We start from the raw sequence: 23,831 nt of genomic DNA on the forward strand, positions 1-23,831 counted from the left end.
AGGCTGTGGCTGAAGGTCAAGGGGCTTCCTTGAGGGAAGCCACGCCTCTTCCCAGACTCTTCCCTTCAGTGGTGCTGGGCACCCACCAGCTTTTTCCCGGGCCCACTGGGATCAGCATGGCCTCTGCCTGGAGGCAGCAGGATGCTGACTTTAGTGACCCGTTTTCTAGGGACTTGCAGAGACACAGTCTCAAGCAAATTTCTTCAGCTGAAGCCTGATCATCCAGCAATAAACTGGGGTCACTACGCGCCCCTCGCACACCAGCTCAGACACACCAATGAGCCCCAGAGAAGCACCCAATAGAGAGACTGTCAACGTCTAATACTAGCATTGGAATATTTTATTCGTTCACTGAATTTCTGACAGTGGTTTCCTCAGAGTCATCATGAAATTCTTGGCACCTTAAAACCACACATTAAAAATGTTTGGCTAAGAAATCGATCCTATGCAAAGGGTCTCTGTGAGTCACACCCTCTGAGGTGCATCGGGATGTCACAGAGCCTTGGTGAAGACAGAAGAACCCATCTGGGAACAATATTATGATGGAGCAGAGCAGGGGACGGGCAGATTTCCCACCACAGGAGCCACCAGGGGTCACGTAACCCTGGTTGCCTCCCAAGTCCCACACCGGAGCTGGAACACTGAGTGAATGACCACAGGAAAAAGGCAGGGGGGACTTGGGGGCTCTGGGTGGCCACCAGGCTGAGTGAGGAGGTCAGGTAGGGTGGGCAAGTTGGGGGATACGGAGCAGGGGGCTGACCTTGGTGGCCCCCCTGCGGAGGAAGGGCTTGGGAAGGGCGGAGTGAGATCAGAGGGCCCAGGGGTGGACGGACCTCAGCGCCAACAGGCAGGGGAGGCCATGACTGCAGCAAAAATCAGGTTCCTATGCTCATGGTAGCAAGTGACAATGGTCTACAGTACTAGGATTTTATCTTCCAGGGGAAACGCTCCCTTCCAGGAGGGTAGCACTCCCAGCTCCCCACAGGGGATGCTTCTGCTTCAACCTGCGCCACCAGGCAGGGACAGTCCCACACAGGTGTGTGCGGCCCGCTGGGTCTGCCTGCCCGACAGCCGGGCTCTCTGCTGATCCGGGGATGTGGGACAGGGAACGGGGAGACGGGGATGGGGAATGAGCGCACCCACTGCCTGACACCATGTCAGACACTCCGGGACAAATTAGGAGAGCCATCCTGGCCCAGCACTTGGAAGGGCTTCCTATGGGGGCGTCCTTGGCGCTAGGCCTGGCACTCCAGCCGGGCCACAGCCTGTTTCAGGTCCTGCACGATGAGGTCCACCTCAGCCCTGGTGGTGCTGCGGCCCACGCTGAGCCGGAGCGCGTTCCTGGCCACGTCGAAGGGAATACCACAGCTCAGCAGCACTGGGGATGGCCTGGGGGGTGGTGAGAACCTGTGTCAGCTCTCAGTGCTCCCTGGGTCTCAGAGGAGATGGAAGCACAACTGAGGGCACCGCCAGTGTTCCTGGCAGCTCTGGCACCCCCCTTCCCCTCCCTCCCCACTGCTGCCAACCCTAGCAGGTGTGCAGATCAAGGGCCAGCGGGCACCCAAGGTGCCCACACACTCAGGCCCCAGGCAGAAGCAGCGCAGCCAAGGTCTCTGTCACATTACAGAGCTCCTGAAAGCCATCCACACAAATGCCCCCCTCCCTGTGCACAGGGCTAGGGACTTTAATCGCTGCGGTTCCTGAGGGTCTGGGCCAGAGGCCCCTGCAGAGCAGGGGAGAGAAGGGACAGGGCCCACAGCTCCTGGCCTCCTGCCCTCCCCTGGGTGGGTGGTCTCATTCCTATTCCAGGGGCACCCCCACTCCCACCCTTGCAGGGGCCACATCAGACACCTGTCCCCACCCAGCTATGCCCCAGTCCCTCCTCCTGCCCCTCGTCCCCTCCCCCTCACCTTGTGGCTGGTGAGACCACAGACTACACCCGCCTCGGCAACCCTGTCCGGGAAACGGGCCACACAGATCTTCTGGAGGGCTGGGGGAGCATTCTGTGAGCGCCCTCCTGCAGTCCACGCTCGCCCCGCCTCACTGCCCCTGACAGCCACTTGGCCACTCAGGCTGCCGCCTGCCGGTTCCTGGCCTCCCCCACCCTCGTGCAGCCCTCCCTGACAGACCTCTGAGCCATGACTGGGCCTGGTCATCAGCCCAGCCCTCGGACTCTGGGAGCCCCCTGGCCTGAGGGGCTCACGCACCACGCCAGCCAGACTCCCGGACAGCCCACTGCTGACCATGGCCTGGCTCCTTCTAGGGTCCTGGCAGCCTCACCCAGCACCACACCCAGCTCTGCAGGCCCCCTGCTCATGGTGAGTGAAAAACCGTGGCCCCGCTCTTCCTCCACCAGGGTTAGGCCAGTCTCGGGTGCCAGGGCTTCACATCCTCCCCTCCTGCCCTGGCCACAGCCACTCAATGGGGCTGCTCTCCTGGGATCGCCCTGCACTAGGCAGGGCCACCCGGAACCAACCTGGCCTGTCACAACCCTCCCAGAGCCTCTCACTTTCCCAGGACAGTGGGAGCTCCTGCAGCCTGCCTAGCCCCTCCCAGCTGACCCCCACTGAGGCTGCAGCTTCCCTCCTCCCCTTGGAAGCCCCAGGCCCAGCAGCCTCCTCTGGCCGTCTGGCAGACAGGCACTGGATACTGTGGCTCAGGCGCGGGGCACTTACCGGTCCACGTGGTCCGAGTGGCATGCAGCCCCCACGCTGGCCAGCAGCGTCCTGCACTGGGCCAGCACTGCACGCCCTGGGGAGACACGGCATGTGGCTGTGGGCAGAGTGTGCCAGCGGGGCCCCACCTGTCCGCCTCCCCTCTGCCCTGCTGCAAGTTTGGAGACTCCCTCCCTTGGACCCCCTGGGGTTGGGGGGTGGCCCAGGGCCCAGGCCGTCTCATCCCCGGTGACAGTGCAGCAGAATCCAGACAAGATGCTTCCTCCCAGACACGATTCCACCCTAAAATCTGGCCTCGAACATGTTATTTCCGGTCCGTGGACGAAGAAGACCCCAGAACTCTCATCGGCTGCCTCACTTCCTACTTTGTTGTTCCGGCCATGACGCTGAAACTTAACATCTGTGTTTTCTATAGGTGGAGACACTGGGGGGCTGTTTTGGTTAAGCCGGAAGGCACGTCCCTCTACTTTCACAAGCACAGATATTAGAGTAATAAAGCCACTGGCCTAATTAAAAGAATCTGTTTCATTTAAATGGATACGGGCCTCACCGAAAACAATACATCTATCCCCACAAACACAGGGATGAGGACTTGATGTGCTCTTCTTCCCACAGCAAGAAGAGCCGGAGCAGCGGCCAGCAGGGAGGCAGCTTCCCAGTGCAGGGTCCCATCCCCCAGCACAGTGACACCTGCCCAGGGCCAGTCTGTGGTGCAGACACACAGTGCTCCCTGCGCCATCCAGGGAGACAGAGGGAGCAACCCCCTCTCCCCTAGGAACTTCCCCCAAACCGCTGTGCTCTGCGGACGTGCTTCCCTCCTGCTCAGGGCACAGAATCTCCTCTCGGTGGAACACGGCTGGTCAGCGCCCTGGGTGAGCCGTGTTTTGTCTTCTGGATTCCAGCGATCCTGCTGGTCCCCAGCCTGGAGGCAGTTAGTGCGGGAACTGAGAGCCCCACAGGTGTGCACATCATCCTGACTCTGAGCCAGATTTTAAAGTTAACTGCCTCTCCTCTCCCTGGTCCTCATCACGCTCTGTCAAACTTGCTGACAGAAATGGATGAAGGAGCCCAGAATTCAGTCTCATCATCCCTCTCTGCTTCAGTGCCCACGAGGGCAGGGCACAACGGCAAGCCCCCCGGCACCCACGTGAAGAAGAGCCCGGGCAGGGAGAGCAGGAAATGGCCAGATCAGTGCCGCCTTCTGGGGACACCCACCCTAGGGAGCTGCTCTGCTACCACCACCCTACACGGGGACCAGGAGACCCTTGTCACCTTGAAGCTGGGGTCCCCGGATGGAAAAGTTGCATGTGTTGGGGAGTCGCTCAGTCCCTGGAAATTGGCTGTTTAGATGGATTCTCTGCTTATCAAATTCAGCCTGAAAAGGCAATGAAGACTTCAGAGATAGTTTCAAAGCGCACACCAGCCTCCCCACTCCCCACCCCCAACTAATGTCTGAGCTTGAGCCTTTTCTGGAAAACAAAATCGCAACCTTGACACATAAATTAATTAGTTCATCCATAAGCATCTACCTATAATAATTACAGGGACCCCCTAGAAAGCAAAATTAATAGGAGAAAAAATTCCAAATACGTGTGACCCTCCACCATACAACCACTGAAAAACCAAGCTCCAGTGTATTCCTAACATGCCTCTTTGAAGATTAGCCACTTGTCCAGAGCCCACCTTGGAGGCCCTGGGGGGGGGGGGGCTCTCCTGACTCAGGCTTCTGTCCTCTAGCCTCTACCCTGACTGTCCCCAGGGTCCCCGGACCAAGATCCAAACAACCCCCATCCTTATCCTGCCTGCTGCCTGGGGCGGTACCAACCCGGACCCTCAGCTCGCCGGAGGAAGCATGGGACCCCCAGACTTCAGGCTGCCCCACTCTCATGGGCCCCAGGCTCACCACCAGCCGCTCCTCCAGGTAGTCTCGAACATCTCTCATGTGGGCCTCATAAGCCTCGCAGTGCCTGGTCACCAGCTCAGCAGCCTGGGGACAGGGACGGCGGCAAGGTGAGACAGCATGTTCAACTGTCATAAAGCAAGGAGAATAAAAACAGCCTTCCAGCGCAGAGGTGAGATTTCCTGATGATAGAGAAGTGACATTTCCTCAACTGCTCTCTTCCTGGAACATCGGGGATAGTTGGTATTTACTGAGTGCGGCCAGGAGACAGAGGGGGGGGGGGAGGTGCTTGATAGGAGCGTGAGAAGGGTTATCTTCCCTTGTTCAGCAGGAATTTACCAGGTGCTTCCAGCTACCTCCAGGCACCAGAGATAACTGCCCGTGATAGCAAAGAGCACTCCCAGTTCTCAAGGCACAACCAGCCCAGAGACCAAGGGCGGAAGGGAAGAGGGAACAGCCTCATACCGAATGAGAAGAGCGCTCTGGCGGGTGCACGGGTCACGCAGGGCGGGCATGAAGCTGACAGTGCATGAGCTAGGGTGCTCATGGCCATGGTGAAGGAAGAGGCAAGTGCACTCCTGGGATGGAGTGACCAAGGGGGACAAGGCCCTGGCACCCCACAACAGGTGGGGTCAGGCACTAAGTGCAGCAGCACAGATGCACGTGGGTTTAAGAAAGAGGCGAGATGCCCTGACTTGCACATGTAATGATCATTCTGGATGCTGTGCAGAGTGGAAGGGACCACGGAAGGCATCCAGATTGCAGATGGGGACGACCGGATCTAGAGTCAGTGGCCACAGAGACACAGAAGACACAGATCTTGACATCTTGTGGAGACAGGACAGACAGATTGTCCCAGACAGACTGCCTGCTCATCAGTGAGGGAGCCAAGGACCAGGTGGGACTGAGGCACTGCCTAGACTTCCACAGTGAGGTCCAGGATGGCAGGAGGCAGGATGGGGAGGGAAGGGAAACAAGGAGGAGACACACACACACCCACGGGCCCGGAGGGAATGTCCAATAAGCAGGCGGGGACCTTCGTCTCTCAGAAGAAAGGTCAGGACCTGCCCTGAGATGCCAAGTTCAAAGCCCTGAGCACAGGCTGGTGGAGCTGCAGGACAGGGTGAGTGCCACAAGGGAGCAGCTGTGGACAGGAGGCCGGGACGGTGCTGGGAGGCCCCTGGCAGGTGAGGAGGCCAATGCCTGACCAGGGCAGAGGAGAAACTAGCCAGAGTGAGGCACATAGTGAAACCTGGGACTTAGGCCTGGAGTCTGAGGGGGTCTGCGCAGGCCAGTGCATGGACCTGAGCCCTGACCTGTGGGCTCTGACACCGTCTCCAGGTAGCCAGTGTCAGAATTGAGTTCAAGAGTGGGACGCCTGGCTGGTACCACAGAACTGCCCTGGGGGGGAACCTGCCCCCTACCCCATGTCAAGGGTCGGGAGCCCTGTGCGCCGGGCGGGCAAGTGGGAGTAAAGGCGACTGGGCCTGGGGAAGACTCCCGTTCTCCCGAACCTGAGACAAAGCGCCGGCTCCATGAGCCCCGGCTCACCGAGGCTTACCTTCCCAAGGCCGGCAATCATCGGCGTATTCTCTGTCCTGCAAGAGACAAGGGAGTCAGTCCTATTTCCACGCAGAGCAATGAACCAGTGTCCCAGGATGGAGTCTGGTCTGTTAAAGTCATGAGTTCAGCTAGAACCAGAATCACACCTGCACCTTTCCCAGGCACAGGCCACATGCTCACCTCCGTGGCGGCAGCAGCCCCCCAACCCTCTGATGCTAAGCTTCCTGGTCCAGGCACCATTGCCATGGCCCACCTGGGGCAACCCTGGGACAATCCCTGGGTGTCCTCAGGGATGATTCTGTCTGGACCCTTCTCCTGTGCAGGAGTAACCCCTCCTCCAGCTGCAGAGCCAGGGCCCCCCTGTCAAACCCCGCAGGGGTCAGAGAGCCCAGTTCCACGCTGTTCCCATCAGCTGGCCAATCAGTTGCGCTCTTGACTGTCACGTGGGATGACTCGTGGGTTCCTAAACACTGTGCATGTGCAGGAAGGGGCTGCGGGACCCCTTCAGACCGGAGGCTCACACTCTTGACCTAACAAGCTGAAAACACAACTCTTCACTCTATTTTCAAGAAAAACAAAATAAATCGCTAACGTCATAATTTTCTGAATTTTCAGTTTGGGCTGAAGTTTGCTTAAACCTTTGGAGCTGGCTGCTGCTCACTGACCAGCAGATAACAAGATAAGAAAACAGGAACACAGGGCATTACAGGTAACTTGATCCTGCTGATCTCCCTTTGACAAGTTCATTGGTCAGTTCTGTTCCTGGAGACAGGTTCTGGCACCTGGGGTGGTCTGGGGAAGAGCAAGGAGCTCTGTGTGGAGAATCCAGATGTCTGAGCTTGTCCTATACATGGAGTCTTAATGCCATCCCCTCTCTGGGTTTCACACCCCTCATCTGCGGGATAGCATGGCCAGACCAAGAGCATCTCTCAAGGTCTCTGCCTTGTGAGTGCCTGGAGGGGCTGCCCAGGTGGAAGAGAGGGGACCCTGTGTAGAACCCGGCACCTGTCCCATCCTCCCTCCCCCCAAGCATTCCGTCAGCCACCTCTGCCTCCATCTGGAGTCCTGTAAACCCTGCTTCCCACTCCCAGTCCACACACTGAGCCACCCTATTAGGGCTTCCTGAACACATGGTGTTCTACTACTTCTTCTTTTTTAAATTAATTTTCATTAATATATGTGATTATATTAGTCACATATATCACATATATTCATATGTGATTAAAAGAAATAATACAGAGACATCCTGTGTACCCATTACTCAGCTTCTCCCCAGTAACACTGTAGTACAAGAGCACAATCAGGATACAGATGAGATACAGAACATTTCCACCACCTCAAAGGTCCCTCCTGTCAGCCTTTTATACCCAGACCTGCTTGCCTTCGGCCCCACACCTTCCTTAGCCACGTGCAACTGCTAATCTGTTCTCCATCTCTAATTCCATCATTTCAAGAATGTCGTATAGATGGAACCCGAGTTATCATTTTGGGGGACAGGCTTGTTCCACTCTGCATCATTCTGTGGACATTCCTTCCAGGCTATTGTGCACATCAGCAGCTAATCCCTTTCCATTACTGAGCAGTGTCCACGCAAACTGTGCCACAGCCTGTTAAGTCTCATTAAAGGACATCTGGGCTCCTTGCAGTTGGCGGCCATTGCCAATAAAGCTGCTAGACACACTTGTGCGCAGGCTCTTGTGTGAACGCAAGTCTTCATGTCTCTAAGTGTCCAGGAGTGAAATTCCTAGATGGGATGGTGGGTGCATATCTAGTTTTAAGAGAAAATGCCAAGCTGTCTTCCAGAGCTGCTGTCCCATGGCCATTCCCATCGGCCACGTTTGAGTGAAACATCTGTGTCATCAATGCACTCTGTGTTGTCTCTGGTTTTTGTTTTAGCCATTGTGGTAGGTGTGATGTCTCACTGTGGTTTTAATTTGCATTTCCCTAACAGCTAAAAATGTTCGAGGTCTTCTCACATGCTTATTTGCTATATGTCTATCCTCTTTGGTGAAATGTCTGTGACTATCTTTTGCCCGTTATGTGACTGAATTGTTTGGGGGTGTTGGCTGTTGAATTTTGAGAGTTTCCCTTATGTATTCTAGATACTAGTCCCTTGAGGATATATTCTAGTGCATAGCTTGTCTCCTCTTAAATTATCTTGCAGGGTGAAAGGTTTAAATTTTGATGAAGTTCAAGTACCAATTTTCCCTTTTATGGACGTTTTTGGTATCAAGTCTGAGATTTCTTTGCTGAGGCCTAGAGCCTGAGGATGTTTTCCTGGTCCCCCCCCCCCCAAAGTTTAAAGTTTTTTCCTTCACATTTAAGTTCACATGCATCCTGAGTTAATATTTTACAAGGTGTGAGACTTGGGTTGAGGATCATCTTCTGCCTAAGGATGTCTAATTGCTCCAGTGCCATCTGTTAAGAGTATCTTTTCTCCACCAAATTACTTTTATATCTTTGTCAGAAAATCATGTGGGCATATTTCTGGTTGTATCTATTCTGTTCCACTGGTCTGTTTGCTGGGCTTTGACAGAAATTGGGCTCAACTGATTTATCAATTTGGGGAGAACTGACCTTTACAATATTGAGTCTTTTAACCCATGAACATAGTATGTCTCTCCATGTATTTCGATCTTTGCTTTCTTTTAGCCACATTAGTAGTTGTCAGCTTACAAGTCCTCTATCTGAATATTTCTGAGTGATTATCAATTGTACTGTATTTTTAATTTTGTTGTTCAGATGTTCATTACCAGTATGCAGAAATACAATCAATTTTTGTATGTTTCTCTTATAACCTGTGATCTTGCTGAATTCACTTATCAGTCCTAGGAGTTTTCTTATCTATTCCTTGGGACAGAGACCATCATGTGAACTATAAAAAGGGGCGGTTTTACCTCTTCCTTTCCAAACTGTATTCCTTATATTTCCTTTTCTTGACTTCTGCACTGACTTGAACTCCTAGCCCTGCTGAAAAAGAAGTGAGAATGGACATCCTCGCCTTGCTCCTGGTCATAGCAGTAGAACATTCAGGCCTTTACTGTTGAGTGTGATATTGACTGTAGGATTTTTTTGTAAATGCTCTTTCCAAGCTGAAGTTCCCCTTTCGTCATACTGTGAGGGTTTTTAATGAATGAATGTTAAATCTTATTAATGCTTTTTCTGCATTAAATTATGTTATTTTTCTTCTTTTTTTTTTAAGTAGGCTTTATGCCCAGTGTGGAGCCTAGCATGGGGCCTGAACTCACAATCCTGAGATCAAGACCTGAGCTGAGATCAAGGATCAGATGCTTAACCGATGGAGCCACCCAGGCACCCCAATTTTTCTTCTTTACTATGCTACATTACATTGATTGATTTTGAAATACTGAAACAGCCTTGCATCCTTGAAATAAACTCCATCATGATGCATATATTATTTTTTATATATTGCTGAATTCCACTTGCTAATATTTTGTTAAAGACTTCTGATTCTAAATTCATGAGAGCTATGTGGTTCATAGTTTTATTTTTTTGTACCATCTTTATCTGGTTTTAGTATAAATTGATAAAATGAACCAAGGAAATGTTTCCTCCTCCTATTTTTCTGGAAGAGACTGCATAGAAATGGTGTTAATTCTTTAAATGTTTGGCAGGATTTTCCTGTGAAATTATCTGGACCTAGAGATTTCTTTTTGGGGAGTTTTAAAATTACAAAGTTAATTTCCTTTTCCTAATAATTATAAAGTGATTTAAATGATCAAGCGTCGGGGCGCCTGGGTGGCTCAGTGAGTTAAAGCCTCTGCCTTCGGCTCAGGTCATGATCCCAGGGTCCTGGGATCAAGCCCCGCATTGGGCTCTCTGCTCAGCAGGGAGCCTGCTTCCTCCTCTCTCTCTGCCTGCCTCTCTGCCTACTTGTGATCTCTGTCTGTCAAATAAATAAATAAAATCTTTAAAAAAAAAATGATCAAGGTGAGTTGTTATTAGGTGAGTTGTGGTAATTTTTTTAAAATTTTATTTATTTATTTGACAGAGAGAGATCACAAGTAGGCAGAGAGGCAGGCAGAGAGAGAGGAAGGAAAGCAGGTTACTTGCTGAGCAGAGAGCCCGATGCGGGGCTTGATCCCAGAACCCTGAGACCATGACCTTTAACCCACTGAGCCACCCAAGTGCCCCTGAGTTGTGGTAATTTGTTTTTTGAAGAAGTATTCCACTTTATCTGAATTGTCAAATTTGATATTGGCAATATATTTCTTCCTTTTTTTGTCAGTCTTACTAGATGTTTATCAGGTTTTTAAAAATTATTATTAAGTTTTTCTTTTCATTCCAGTATACTTAACATACATTGTTGTGTTAGTAAGTGTACAATATAGTGAGGGATTTGTCAGTTTTCTCAATATTTCTAAAAGGCTATTTCTTCATTTCAATTATTTTTTAAATATTATTTTTGTGTTCAGGGTGTCTGGGTGACTCAATTGGTTCAGCTCCTGACTTTTGATTTTGGCTTGGGTTATGATCACAGGGTCATGGGATCAAGCCTTCCAAAAGACTCTGCACTAAGCAGAGAATTGCATCCTCTGCCCCTCCCACTGTTCTCATTCTCTCTCACTAAAAGAAATACAATATTTAAAAAATTATTCTTGTTTTCAATTTCACTAATTTCTGTTCTCTAGTATTTCCTTATGTTTGCTTTGGAGTATTTTGCTCTACTTTTTCTAAGTTTTTCAGGTGAAAGCTTATTGACTTCAGAGTAATCTTTTTTTTTTTTAAATTAAGATTTATTTATTTATTTAGGGAGTGCCTGTCAGTAGGGGAGGGGCAAAGGGACAGGGAGAGAGAGAACTCAAGCAGACTCCCCACTGAGCTCAGAGCCCAACATGGGGCTTGACCTCAAGTCAGGGATAAAAGAGGTGAATGAACACCCAGGGAACCCACTACCATGTTGTTCCTGTTTCTCCTTGTTGGAATGTCTGATAAAAGGTGTGGCCCTGGCACCACCTCATTCCCTGGGTACAATGTCAGCTTATATCACAGGGACACAGGAGCTGTCAGAAAGGAAGCTAGGTGCTTCTGTGCAACTCTGCTCATCCCATCATCATAAGAACAGCAGCACATCTTGGCCAGGAGGCCTCCAGCTTTGAATCATCCCAACAGAGACTAAAGATCTGTAAATGTGCAGAACCCATCAATGGAGAAAATTCGGACTCAGCAGTGATGTAGAAAGTGCCATTACAGTTCTTCGAAGAGACAAGGAAAAGCTACCGCCCTCCAAGCCAACAATTGGGCTGGTAGGTCAGAGACTTCATTAACCTTCTATCTTACCCTGGCCTGAAATTCCGTTCTTGTCCACCTCCAAACAGCATAGGGTACAGAGGTGTAAGTTCACCAAGCCCTCGGACATAAAGTGCTCCAATCCTGGGACCGTAGAACTGAAAGGAAAAATCAGCCATTTATTCAACAAGAACCTTCTGAGTTCCCACTTTGTATGCACTCTGAGTGCTTAGAAGCACACAGAGAAAGACTCTGTGTCTTTCCCGGTAGCTGTGCTACCCATCACCACTCCAGACATGTCAGAGTCACAAACCTTGGGGGTGCAGGGCAGAGCCTGGACTCTTGTTCCTAGCCTAAGAGGGTTGACTGCACATCACAGAACAGAATTTATAAAAGGAGATGGGCTGGAACTTGAGACTGTCAAGGGTTTTTCCTGGGTTGGACTCCATGTTTTCAAACTGACACTGCAAAAATCATTAAGTGCCACAGTATCAGGTCAGCACACAAACTCCTTTGGAAACTAGCTGAGCACCATGCTTCAATATGGCGAACTAAAAATATTTCAGGTCCTAGTCAGCTGCCAAAAAGATGAGCAAAGTCTCAGAAGGGTCTTCACTCTTGTTTACTGTTTTCACTACCACCTTGAAGATAAGAGCTGCTAGAACCAAACCTTTGCATTCAGAAGTTGCACTTTAAATCAAGTTAGAGAAAGCAACATCTTGAGTCTCTCATCTTCCATCCTGGGGGTGGGTCCTATGAGTTGGCTGATGAGGAATCTACAGGCACTCTCTGCCCAATGCAGAGAATGCTCAGTATCTGGCTGAAGTCACCTGTCTCCTGTCTCACCTGAGGCCTCCACACCCCTCCACAGCTCTGCCTGGCCACCCCCCCCTCTTATCCCAGGTTGGGTTACTGCTGGTCTCTCCTCCTGATGTTCGTGAGGGTGGGAGCTGCAAGTTTTGTCACTTTGTCCCCTGAGAGCACTGGACAACAAATGGATGATTGCTGGTGCTGTGGTTCTGCTCTAAGGTGGGCCTTGAGGTCATGGAGGGAAGGAGGCCTCTGCGGATGCACCTTGTGCCCCACGATGGTCAGGAAGTCCACGCCCAGGTCCTCCACATCCACGCGCCGTTTCCCCAGGGCCTGTGCCGCGTCTGTGTGTAGCAGAATGACAGGCAGCCCGGAAGTTGCCCGCTTTTGGTTCAGGGCTTTAATTCGCTGACTGATTTCAGAGATGGGCTGAAGTAGGGAAAAATAAAGAGTTGAGTATGTTGCTTTGATTTCATGAAAGCTGAATGAAAGAAATCAGGAGTCATTAATGAGGAGAGGAGGAAGAAGAGGGAAGAGGAGGAGGAAGGAGGGAGCAAAAGAAAGGAAAGGAAGGGAGGAGGAAGGAAGGAAAAAGGAAGGAGAAAGGAAGAAGGAAAAGGAAGGAAGGAGGAAGGAGGCAGGAGGAACAATGAAGGAGGAAGAAGGATGAAGAAAGAAGATGAAGACAATGACAAAGACGAAGATGACAAAGATGAAGAGGACAAAGACAATGAAGACAACGAAGATAAAGAAGAAGAAGAAAAAGAAGAGGCCTCGGGAGAGATGCATGAGAATATAAAGTAGAGCCTGAGCCCCCTTCATTCCTACTAGACTTTTTTTTCCCTCCTCTCTAGATTTTCTTAGAAGGATAACTAACTCAGGGCACCTGGGGTGGCTCAGTTGGTTAAGTGTCTGTTTTCGGCTCAGGTCATGATCCTGGGGTCCTGGGATTGAGTACCATGTCAGGCTCCCTGATCTTTGGGGGGCGGGGGGAAAGATAACCAACTCACCATGATGACACCCGTCTCGTTATTGGCCAGCATGATAGTCACGAGGCACGTGGCGGGGCGGACAGCTGCCAGGATGTCCTCAACCTCCACCTGACCCTTCACCTTGGACACTGGCACAAAGGTGACCGCTGAGGGAAAAACACATAAACCAAGGTTAATCTTATAAAACAACCTGTTTGGGAAGTTCATTTAGATACAGCCCAAGAAAAGCATTCTCCACATTTTAAAAGTAATTTATTGTAAAAGTTCAGGAAATGATAAGGGCCCACAAGGAGGTAATACACTTTTAGTTCATGAGAGCATCTATTTAAAATTTTTTTTTAATTTAATTCCAGTATAATTGACATACAGTGTTATATTAGTTCTGGGTCTACAATATAGTGCTTCAACACATCTATCCATTACTCACTGCTCTTTATGGTAAATGGACTCCTAATCCCCATCACCTATTTCCCCCATCCCTCCACCCACATGCCCTCTGGTAACCATCACTGTGTTCTTTATATTTAAGTCTGATTTTTGGGTTTGTCTCTTTTTAAATTTGCTTGTTTTCTTAATTAAATTTCACATATGAATGAAACTATAAAGTATTTGTCTTTCTCTGACTTATTTCACTTACTACTATACGTCTAGATCTATCTATGTTGTTGCAAATGGCAAGATTTCCTTCTTTTTTAATGGCTGAGTAATAGTCCATTATATACACCACATCTTCTTCTATCTATCAGTAGAGACTTGGGGTGCTTCCATGTCTTTGCTATTGTAAACAATGCTGCAATAAACATAGGGGTGCATATATCTTTTTTCAAATTAGTGTTTTCATATTCTTTGGGTAAATACCCAGTAGTGTGATCACTGGATCATATGATAATTCTACTTCTAATTTTTTAAGGAACCTCCATACTGTTTTCCACAGTGGCTGCATCCCACCAACAATACACAAGTTTTCTTTTTGCTCCACATTCTTGCCAACCTTGTTTCTTGTGTCTTTGATATTAGCTATTCTGACAGATGTGAGGTGATATATCATTGTAGTTTTGATTTGCATTTCCCTGATGATGAGTGACATTAAGTATATTTTCATCTGTCTGTTGGCCATCTGGATGTCTTTTTTAGAAAAATGTCTGTTCATTGTTTTAATTGGATTATTTGGGGTTTTTTTGGTGTTGAATTGTATGAGTTCTTTGTATATTTTGGATATTAACATTTTATCAGATATCATTTGCAAATACCTCCTTCCGTTCAGTAGGTTGTCTTTTCGTTTTGTTGATTGTTTCCTTTGCTGTGCAAAAGCTTTTTATTTTGGTGTAGTCCCAACAGTTTATTTTTGCTTTTGTTTTTCTTGCCTAAAGAGACTATCTTGAAAGAAGCTGCTATGCCAATGTCAAAGAAATTACTGACTGCTCTCTCTTCTAGGATTTGTATGTTTGAGTCTCAAATTTAGGTCTTTAATCCATTTTGAGTTTATTTTTGTATAGGGTGTAAGAAAGTGGACCAGTGTCATTCTTTTGCATGTAGCTGTCCAGTTTCCCCAACACCATTTGTTGAAGAGACTGTCTTTTTCCCATTGCATATTCTTTCCTGCTTTATTGAAGATTAATTGACCATACAGTTGTGGGTTTATTTCTGGGGTTTCTATTCTGTTCCATAGATCTATGTGTGTATTTTTGTGCCAGTACCATACTGTTTTGATTATTTCAACTTTGTAGTGTATCTTGAAATCTGGGATTGTGTTACCTCTGGTTTTGTTCTTCTTTTTCAGGATTCCTTAGGCTATTTGGGGTCTTTTGTGGTTCCATACAAATTTTAGGATTGTCTTTTTTAGTTCTGTGAAAAATGCTATTGGTATTTTTGATAGAGATTGCATTAAATCTGTAGATTGCTTTGGGAATTACGGACATTTTAACAAATTTGTTTTCCCAATTCATGAGCATGGACTGCCTTTCCATTTGTGTCATTTTCAATTTCTTTCATCAACTTTAGTTTTCAGAGTACAGGCCTTTTACCTCTTTAGTCAGGTTTATTCCTAGGTATCTTACCATTTTTTTTTTTAAAGATTTTATTTATTTATTTGACAGAGAGAGATCACAAGTAGGCAGAGATGCAGGCAGAGAGAGAGAGGAGGAAGCAGGCTCCCTGCTGAGCAGAGAGCCCGATGCAGGACTCGATCCCAGGACCCTGAGATCATGACCTGAGCCGAAGGCAGTGGCTTAACCCACTGAGCCACCCAGGCGCCCGGTATCTTACCATTTTTGGTGCGATTGTAAATGAGACTGTTTTCTTCATTTTTCCTCCTGCTGCTTCATTATTAGTATATAGAAATGCTATGGGATTCTGTATTTTGTATTCCACGACTTTACTGAATTTGTTCATCAGTTCTAGTAGTTTTTTGGTGGAGTTGTTAGTGTTCTCTATATAGAGTATCATGTCGACTGCAAACAGTGAAAATTTTACTTCTTCCTTACCAACTTAGATGACTTTTCTTTCTTTCTTTCTTTCTTTCTTTTTTGTCTGATTGCTGTGGCTAGGACTTTTAGTACTGTTTATTTTTTGCATACCTACTACTGGTTTTTGATTTGTGGTTATAATTAGGTTTAAATATAACATCTTATGCATAATAGCAGTTTGTAATAAGTTGATGGTTGAACTCATTCTTAAATCACTAAATTTTCCCTCCTCTCCCCCACACATTCTAGGTATGTGGCATCATACTTTACATCCTTTTATTTTATGAATCCTTTGACTGGTTTTTATATATATACTTAATTTACTGCTTTTGTGCTTCCTACTTTTCTTATTCGTATTTATGGTTTTTCTTTTCTACAAAGAGAGTCTCAGTCTCCTCCCCTTTAAAATTTCTTATAGGGCTGGTTAGGTGCTAGTGAATTCTTTTAACTTTTGTTTGTCTGTGAAACCCTATCTCTCTTTTTATTCTGAATGATAGACTTGCTGGATAGAGTTTGTTTGGCTGCAGGATTTTTTCTTTCAGCACTTTGAAGGTATCATGCCACTCTCTTCTGGCCTGCAAAATTTCTGCAGAAAAATCAGCTCACAGCCTGATTGGGTTTCCCTGGTATGTAACTGTTTCATCTTGTTGCTTTTACAATTACCTCTTTATCACTACTTTTTTGTCATTTTAAACGCTATGTATCTTGGTGTGGACCTACTTACATTGATTTGGTGGGAGCTGTCTGTCTCCTGGATCTGGATTTCTGTTTCCTCTCCCAGATTGGGAAGTTTTTAGCTATTATTTCTTCAAGTACATTTTCTGTTCCCTTTTCTCTCTCTTGTTCTTCTGGGATTCCCTACAATGCCAATGTCATTACTCCTGATGGTGTTGCTGAGTTCCCTTAATCTATGTTCATTTTATATTATTCTTTTCTCTCGCTTATGTTCAGTTTGTCCTCCAGGTCACTGACCCATTCTTCTACTTCCTCTAGTCTGCTATTTATCCCCTCTAGTGTATTTTTAAGTTACTGAGTTTTTCATCTCCTCTTGGTTCTTTTTAATGTTTTCTCTTTATTGAGGGTTTCACTGAAGTCCTCCACTTTCTTCTCAAGTCCAGTGAATACCTAATGACCATTACATTAAATTCTCTATCAGGCATATGATTTATCTCCATTTGATTTAGCTCTCTTGCTGTGTTTGTGTCCCATTCTTTCCTTTGGGACAGATTCTTCTGTCTCCTGATTTTGTCTAACTTTCTCTGTTTCTCCATTTCTGTGTGTCAGGAAAGTCAGCTATGTCTTCTGCTCTTGAAATTAGTAGCCTTATGAAGGACAGATCCTATAGTGCTCTCCTATGCAGTGTTCCCTATTCATTAGAACCTAGAGCTTCAGAGGTGTCTCCTATGTGCACCCTGCTATTGTAGCATTTGCCTTCAGTCCCAACTGTCTGCAATGGCTGTCTTTGCCTATTGTAGACAGGGTTTGGTCCCTGTGTTGTTAATGCATGGGTCTGCAGGAAAACATGGTGGTGGGACATGCAGTGCCAGAAAGGTCTGCACCAGTCCCCTGCAGGAAGGGAACTGCTGCTGCCCAGGAAAACTACCCAGGCCAGGATGGAGGATGTAGGTCCACAGAAGAGTGTGGGGGTGGGGTACACTGTTAGCAAGCTAGGTGGAGAGTGTTATACTACACCGGTTCCCACAAGTGTCCATGTATCTAAGCTGGGGGATGGAGGAAAGAAATGGCTCCCACCAGCTCCTTTGTTCTTGGAGAAGTCTCCCAAAAGATACCACCCCTCCAGCACATACTCTGAGATTAGTAAATAAATCTCCTTCCCATACACCCAAGGAGTTGATCAAACTGCTGTTTCTATGCTGTATCTCCAGGGGGTTGTTAGCTCTACTATCTCTGTAAGGGTGGGGCCTCAGTTTCCTCTTGGGTCTCCCAGCTCTTCCAGAGCCAAGCCTGTTTATTTTTATAGTTCTAGGTGTTAAGCCCCACTGATTGTAAGAACTCATGAAGTGAGGCCCCTCTAATTTTCAAAGCCAGTGTTATGAAGATCCATTTTCCCAGGGCAGGTTCTTCACACCTGGGGTGCCTGGATGGGGTCTACTCCTCTCCCCTCGCTGAGCCCATGCTGTCCCTCCCCACCATGCAGTTCCATGGGTCCATCTGGCTTCCAACCATGTCTTCACCTTTCTATCCTCTTTGACATAGCCTCTTCTCTATGTTTAGCTGTGGAGAATTTGTTCTGCCAGTCTTCAGGTCACTTTGGGGGGTATCTACACTGATGGGGACGTTATCTAGGTGGATCCATGGGACGAGGTGATCCTAGGATCTTCCTAGTCCACTATCTTTATGAGAACACCTTAAAGGACCAAAGTACTTAACTTTCACTCACTTGACACTTTGCAAACATTCATTAATCACCTACTAGGTTCTAGGCACTGCTCCAAGCTCTTATAATCTCATCACCTCAGACAAATAAATGAAGGTGACTGAATCAAGATTTTGGTTCAAAATGATATAAGATAAATGTATCCACTCTCCCCTCAAGGTCCGAAATGAGAGAACAAATATTTTCTAAATTAGGGGTATCCTCCTATGGGCAAGGAAATTTGAGGAATTCCCAGAATACAGCAAGATGATAGCATTAGATTAATAGGAATAGGAAAAAAACACTCAGAACAGTAATAGGCGAAAACCATGACCGGATCTAGTGATTATCTAAGTGCTGGGTGCACAGCGTGGAGTGCTGGGAGGGAGAACTGCGTGGCAGGCAGGGGCTGCGTGTCATGACCTAGCACCCTTACCAGCTACCTCGCAGGTGAGCAGCGGAAGCACTGGCAGTGACTGAGAAAGAGCACACGTGCCCAAGAGAGGGCTGGCAGGCCAGGGTGGGCTCCAGGGATAGGGCAGAGACTAGCAAGAGAAGGGTGGAGCTCAGGTATGCATTACAAGACTTCAAGGAGAGCAAAGAAAGGGCCCCTCTGGCCAGGATTACATGTCTTGGGATGCCTGGGTGGCTCAGTAGGGTAAGTGTCTGCCTTTGGCTCAGGTCATGATCCCAGGGTCCTGGGATTGAGCCCCAAGTCAGGATCCCTGCACAGTGGGGAGTCTTCTTCTCCCTCTCCTTCTGCCCCTCCCCCTGCTCATGCTCTCTCTCACAAATAAAAAAATACTTTTTTAAAAAAAGTATTACTCATCTTATTAAGCACATGAAAGGATGCTCAACATCACCAGACATCAGGGTAATGTAAATCAAAACCAGGAGATACCACTGCACATCTCCCAGGACAGTGGCAATAAAAGATAATGACAATCGCAAATGTTGTCAAGGATATGGAGAAATAGGAATCCTCGTGTCCTGCTGGAAAAAACAGCAAAGGGTGCAGCTTCTTGGGAATACAAAAGTCAGCTCAAAAGGTTAAACACAGAGTTAGTCTGTGACCCAGCTGTGCCTCTCCTGGGTGTAAGTTCAAGAGAAATGAAAACATACATCCACACAAGAACTGGTACACAAAGATTCATAACGGCATTAGTTATCATGCCAAATGATCATCAAAGGTTCATCCACTGATGAATGGGTAAATAATGTATTATTTATAGAGACTGGAATTCACATAAAATGGAATATTATAAACCCATAAAAAGAAACTAAGTACTCATACATGCTCCACCATGAATGAACCCTGAAAACATGCTAATTGAAAGAAATTTGTCAAAAAGACCACTTGTTCTCTGATTCCATTCTCACGAAAGTCCTATGAAATAGGGCAATCTTTAGAGATGGACATGGATTAGTCGTTGCCTGGGGGTAAATGGAGGCAAATGGAGAATTACAGTGGGTGGGCACAAAGTTTTGGGGGGTCATGAAAAGTTCTGTAACTGATTATGATGATGGTTACACAAGTAGGTGAATTCAGTAAGAACCACTAAATGAGAGAGGGAGAAGCAGAATCCTCAGTGAGCAGGGAGCCCCATGCGGGACTCAATCCCCAAGACCCTGGGAGCTGAAGGCAGCTGTTCAACCGACTGGGCCACCCAGGGGCCCCAAAATCTGTGTAATTTGAGCAGGAGGTTAAATGCAACAGCAAGTAAGAATGATTCGTTGCTCTTCCCTGTAAGTTCGGAAAAGAAAGAAAGACAGGGGGATAAAAAGGCAACAGGGATTAAAAGGAACAAGAGCTGAAATAAGAACATCAGACTCGATCTCTCTCTCTTTTTATTGTTAATGTAGTGCATCTAGGTAAGACCGGAAAGAGAAAAACTCCTATAGTAGTCGAACAGGAAAACCCACAGAAAGGCTTCACAGTCAAATGGAGCACTATGGTGCTTTAATCCGGGTTATATAAGTACTTTCTCTCGATTCACTTTTAGGTTTCCAGGCAGATCAGAAAAGCTGAGGGAAAAGTCACTTTACTTCAAGGAAAGCATTCACCTCAGCTATCTTGGGCCGTGGTCTGTGCCTGGTGTCTCGAGGCTTCCTCACATGGGAAAAGTGAAATGTCAGAGCCGCTGCTCTTGCCCACCAAGCTCGGCCGACCCCTCAGGCTGCCTGTGGGCTGTCTGCCTCCGGGCCCACTGGCGAGAACCCCCTCCTATGCAGAGCTGAAGTCGTCCAGCAAGAGCACATTTATTCTGGTGTTCGCCCCCTGACGCTGATGTCCACCCCTGCTGCTGATGTCTATCTGACCCTTGTCCTTCTTACCTGAGGAAGTGGAAGCCAAGATTTAATCCTTAAAATCCAAGTGAAAAGCACCATTTAGCATTTATAGGCTTATTATTTCACGTGTATATATTCATTATACACAAGAATCTTAAGTATCATTCAGTTGCTAGATCTAGACTAGACTAGAGCTCCATGTGATGACCCATTTCTTCCCTAGGGGACACTCTGGCAGCATTCCCGGCTCCCGTGTCCAGACAGGCTGTGTAACCCTTGCACCTGCTGACCTCCAGGGAGGCTGCGAGTGGAGGGTAAATGATTCACCGGGTCCTGGAATCAGTGTATGGTGGTAGGTGGAGCTGGTCACTCACCGGCCGCTCGTTCTTTGAGCAGGTGCTCCAGGGGCAGGCGGATGGAGTCGTGTTCCACGGTGCAGGTGATAAGATGGGGCACGGCCCCGTCCAGCGGGCTGCACAGATCGGCCGGGCTCCCCGCAGAGGGGCGGGTTTGGTGGAAATGTTTCACCATGGAATGGATTACTAAGTTGTTGGACTGCAGAGAGCAGAAAGAGCATTTACGAGACCTGGGCTAAGGGGAGAGCCACGGCAACACTTTCTCGGCCTTCATTTTCCTCATGGCTAATGTTTAAAAAAGGGAAAATGGTCTCAAAGTCATACAGCCTCTGAATGGCCAATGACAAAACCTTCCAAAAAGGTCAGAATTCATTGCCAGTCAATTAATGCCTGTCTTATTAAGCAATGTTATGAATTTTTCAATTTTATAAATTGAAAAAGCAGGTACCCACTGTTGATGGGAGTATAATCTAGCATATGAAGGGCCATTTGGTGTATCTGTCAAATAAGCCCTCTGACCCAGCATGTCTGTGTCTTGGACTTGATCCTATCACTTGCACAGAAGCAAAATGAGGTACAGAAAGGTCCTTATTAGGTATAGCACTGTTTGTAATAACTCAACCTTGGAAAGCCCTTCAGTGTCCACCAATAAAGGGATTTGTAAGTGCCCAATGGACACCAAGGAATAAATATCAAGGAAAAGCTTTATGTGTAGAGATCCAAAGATCTCAAATAGAAATATATTTCCTAAATAATAATACAAAAAAAGGTAGCAGACATTATATACAGTATTCTACCCAATTTGTATATAAAGGGGGAAATATACACGCATTTGCTCATATATGCAAAAATATCCTGGAAAGGGTACACAGGGAAGGAGATTAGAATATATAAGTCTACATAGTTATTTGCTTTTAATGCAGAGACTCTCTGGAAGACACCAAGAAGCTAACAATATTGGTTTCCTAAGCCAGAGTGGATAACATAAGGGTACAGGGTAGGAGAAGACTTTAAAAACAAAACAAAACAAAACAAAAATTTTTCTCTTAGTTTAAATTATAACATATATACAGGAAAGTGTATAAAATATAAACCTAAGTGTAACAGAGAAATGAGGCAGTGAAGACTGGAAGACTGTTACCTGATCAAGACAGTGGACACTGCCCCACACAGAAGTACCCGGGGGTCCCCGCAGTCACTGTCCCCTCTCCACCCCCTCGGAGCTGTCTCCCACACTGATACGTACAGTAATCATTCCCCTGCTTTTCTGGATATTCTGACTTCCTAAGCAAACACCTGTAAACAGTACTATTTATTTTGTCTCTTTTGGACCTTGGCATGAGTAGAACTGAACGAACTTTTTCTCGGTAAAGATCCAATCCCTTGGAGCATTTGGGGGTCCCCCACAATGAGGGGGACAGAGCCTGCACTGGGCTGAAGCGCCCATGTGCTGCTATTCTGCATGCAGAGGACTTAAGACAGTATCCAGCTTGGGGGGGGGGCACAAAGGCAGCCCATGCTGTGGCTCACTGATGGGTGCCATGTGGGAGCAGGTAACAGGGAGGAGATGGTCAGGGACCCACAACTCAGATGGGTTCCTCCACCCAGTGGCAGCTTCCGGAGAGGTCCCGGGGCACATCCTTGTGGGAAACACTGCTGCCCCATATAGCCATTCTATCCAGAAGACAGGTTCCCTGGGGGCTCCCATGGCTGGAGAGTCCCCACAATCCCATCTGAGGCCCCCATGGATGACAGTGTAAAAGGTGACCCAATGACTGTGAATAGGATGGAGATGCCCAAGATCCTCCCATGTGCCGCACGTGTCCATCAGTTGCTGCCGAAACCTGGAAACGGCTGCCCTGCCCTGGGCCACAGTGGGAGTGCAGGGGCCTTGGTGGGAAACAGTAGGTCCCATCTGAAAATGAACCGTGTGCTCGAGGACCACGAAGGTCCTTGGCACCAGATAAGACCAGGATGGCCCTACCAGGCAGCTGGGGCTGAAGTAGCTCCTTGTGGGCCACCAAGAACCTGGCCCCAGGGGTAGGCATGGTGGCAGCTTCCCGACCCGTCACTCAAGATCCCTGTGCACTGTTGCAGGTGGCCGTGTGACAACGTATTAACATTGGGCCGTGCTAATTTTGAGGGACACTTGGACTACTGTTTCAGGCTGTCATGAATGGTCTTCACCTGGCCCTGGTGCAGATGAGCCTCACTTGTCTAGGCTCCACCCTGGGGGCGGGACTGCTGGCCCCCAGTGCAGGCTCTCGTCCTCAACTTGACCAGATAGTGCCAACCCCTTTCCCCAAATGGCATTCCAGCCTGTGCTCTGCCATCTGTGAGTGTTTCCGGCTCTACGTCCTCTCCACACTTACTACCACTGCAATGCTTAATTTCTATCATTCTGATGGGCGTGCAGAGGTGTCTTGATGATTTTTACTCTGATGAAGACACCAAGTATTTTCACCTATAGAAACTGTTTGGGCTTCTGCTTGGTGAAGCGTATACTCGAGTTTCTTGCCCATATTTCCATGGGGTTACCTGCCTTTATATCCTAGATGCTAGTCTTTTGTCAGTTAAACGTTGTGAATGTCTTCTGCCATTGTCTCACTTGTCTTTTTGTTTTCTTCATCATACTCTTTGATGAAGTAAAAGTCTGTTTTGTGGCAGTGGTGGTGGCGGCACAATTTATCAGTCTTCTCCTTTGTAGTTAATGTTTTCTGTATTGTGTAGAAGAAATTCATTGTTCTTAATCATCACAAAGATATAAGGTTATATTATCACCTGAAAGCTTTCTAAATTTTATTCTTCATAAGTAGGTATTTATTATGCCCAAAGTTATGATTATTCTTTTGTTATGAAGCAGAAATCCAATTTCCTTTTTCTTTGTGAATATACAGTTGTTCCAGCACCATTTATTGGAGACCATTCATTCCTCCTGCTCTCTTAGGCTGCCTCAGTCATATACAGTGATCATAAAATCTAGTGTCTGAGCCAGAAAAAGTTAAGAATAAGAGGGTACTATTCAATTATGTCAGGACAACAGGTGCATCCTGGGACTGTCCTGAGCAAACCAGGATGTGTGGCTACCCAGTCATATGACCAATGCTGACACGTGCACGGTGCTGTTTCTGGTCTACTGTCTGTCCCTGCCTGA

General features: G+C 47.6%; 1 protein-coding gene across 7 annotated transcripts in view; it reads right to left on the minus strand.

Annotated features, from left to right (window-relative positions):
• Positions 1-325: 325 nt before the first annotated feature.
• The window catches only part of SCLY (selenocysteine lyase), a 33,164-nt gene continuing 9,658 nt past the window's right edge, over positions 326-23,831 (minus strand). For 6 of the 7 annotated variants that reach the window (XM_082691045.1, XM_082691043.1, XM_082691041.1 and 3 more), the window contains 9 exons: positions 20,696-20,876; positions 13,209-13,336; positions 12,463-12,627; positions 11,440-11,546; positions 6,137-6,173; positions 4,579-4,662; positions 3,948-4,050; positions 2,676-2,751; positions 326-1,389 (listed from right to left, as the gene is read on the minus strand). In XM_082691045.1, the coding sequence (XP_082547171.1) occupies positions 1,236-1,389; positions 2,676-2,751; positions 3,948-4,050; positions 4,579-4,662; positions 6,137-6,173; positions 11,440-11,546; positions 12,463-12,627; positions 13,209-13,336; positions 20,696-20,876 (1,035 nt within the window). In that variant the 3' untranslated portion in view covers positions 326-1,235. The remainder of the gene's footprint in view (positions 1,390-2,675; positions 2,752-3,947; positions 4,051-4,578; positions 4,663-6,136; positions 6,174-11,439; positions 11,547-12,462; positions 12,628-13,208; positions 13,337-20,695; positions 20,877-23,831) is intronic. The other variant, XM_082691046.1, reaches the window with a different exon arrangement.

Source organism: Mustela nivalis (assembly GCF_964662115.1).
Source record: "Mustela nivalis genome assembly, chromosome: 11".
NCBI lineage: Eukaryota > Metazoa > Chordata > Mammalia > Carnivora > Mustelidae > Mustela > Mustela nivalis.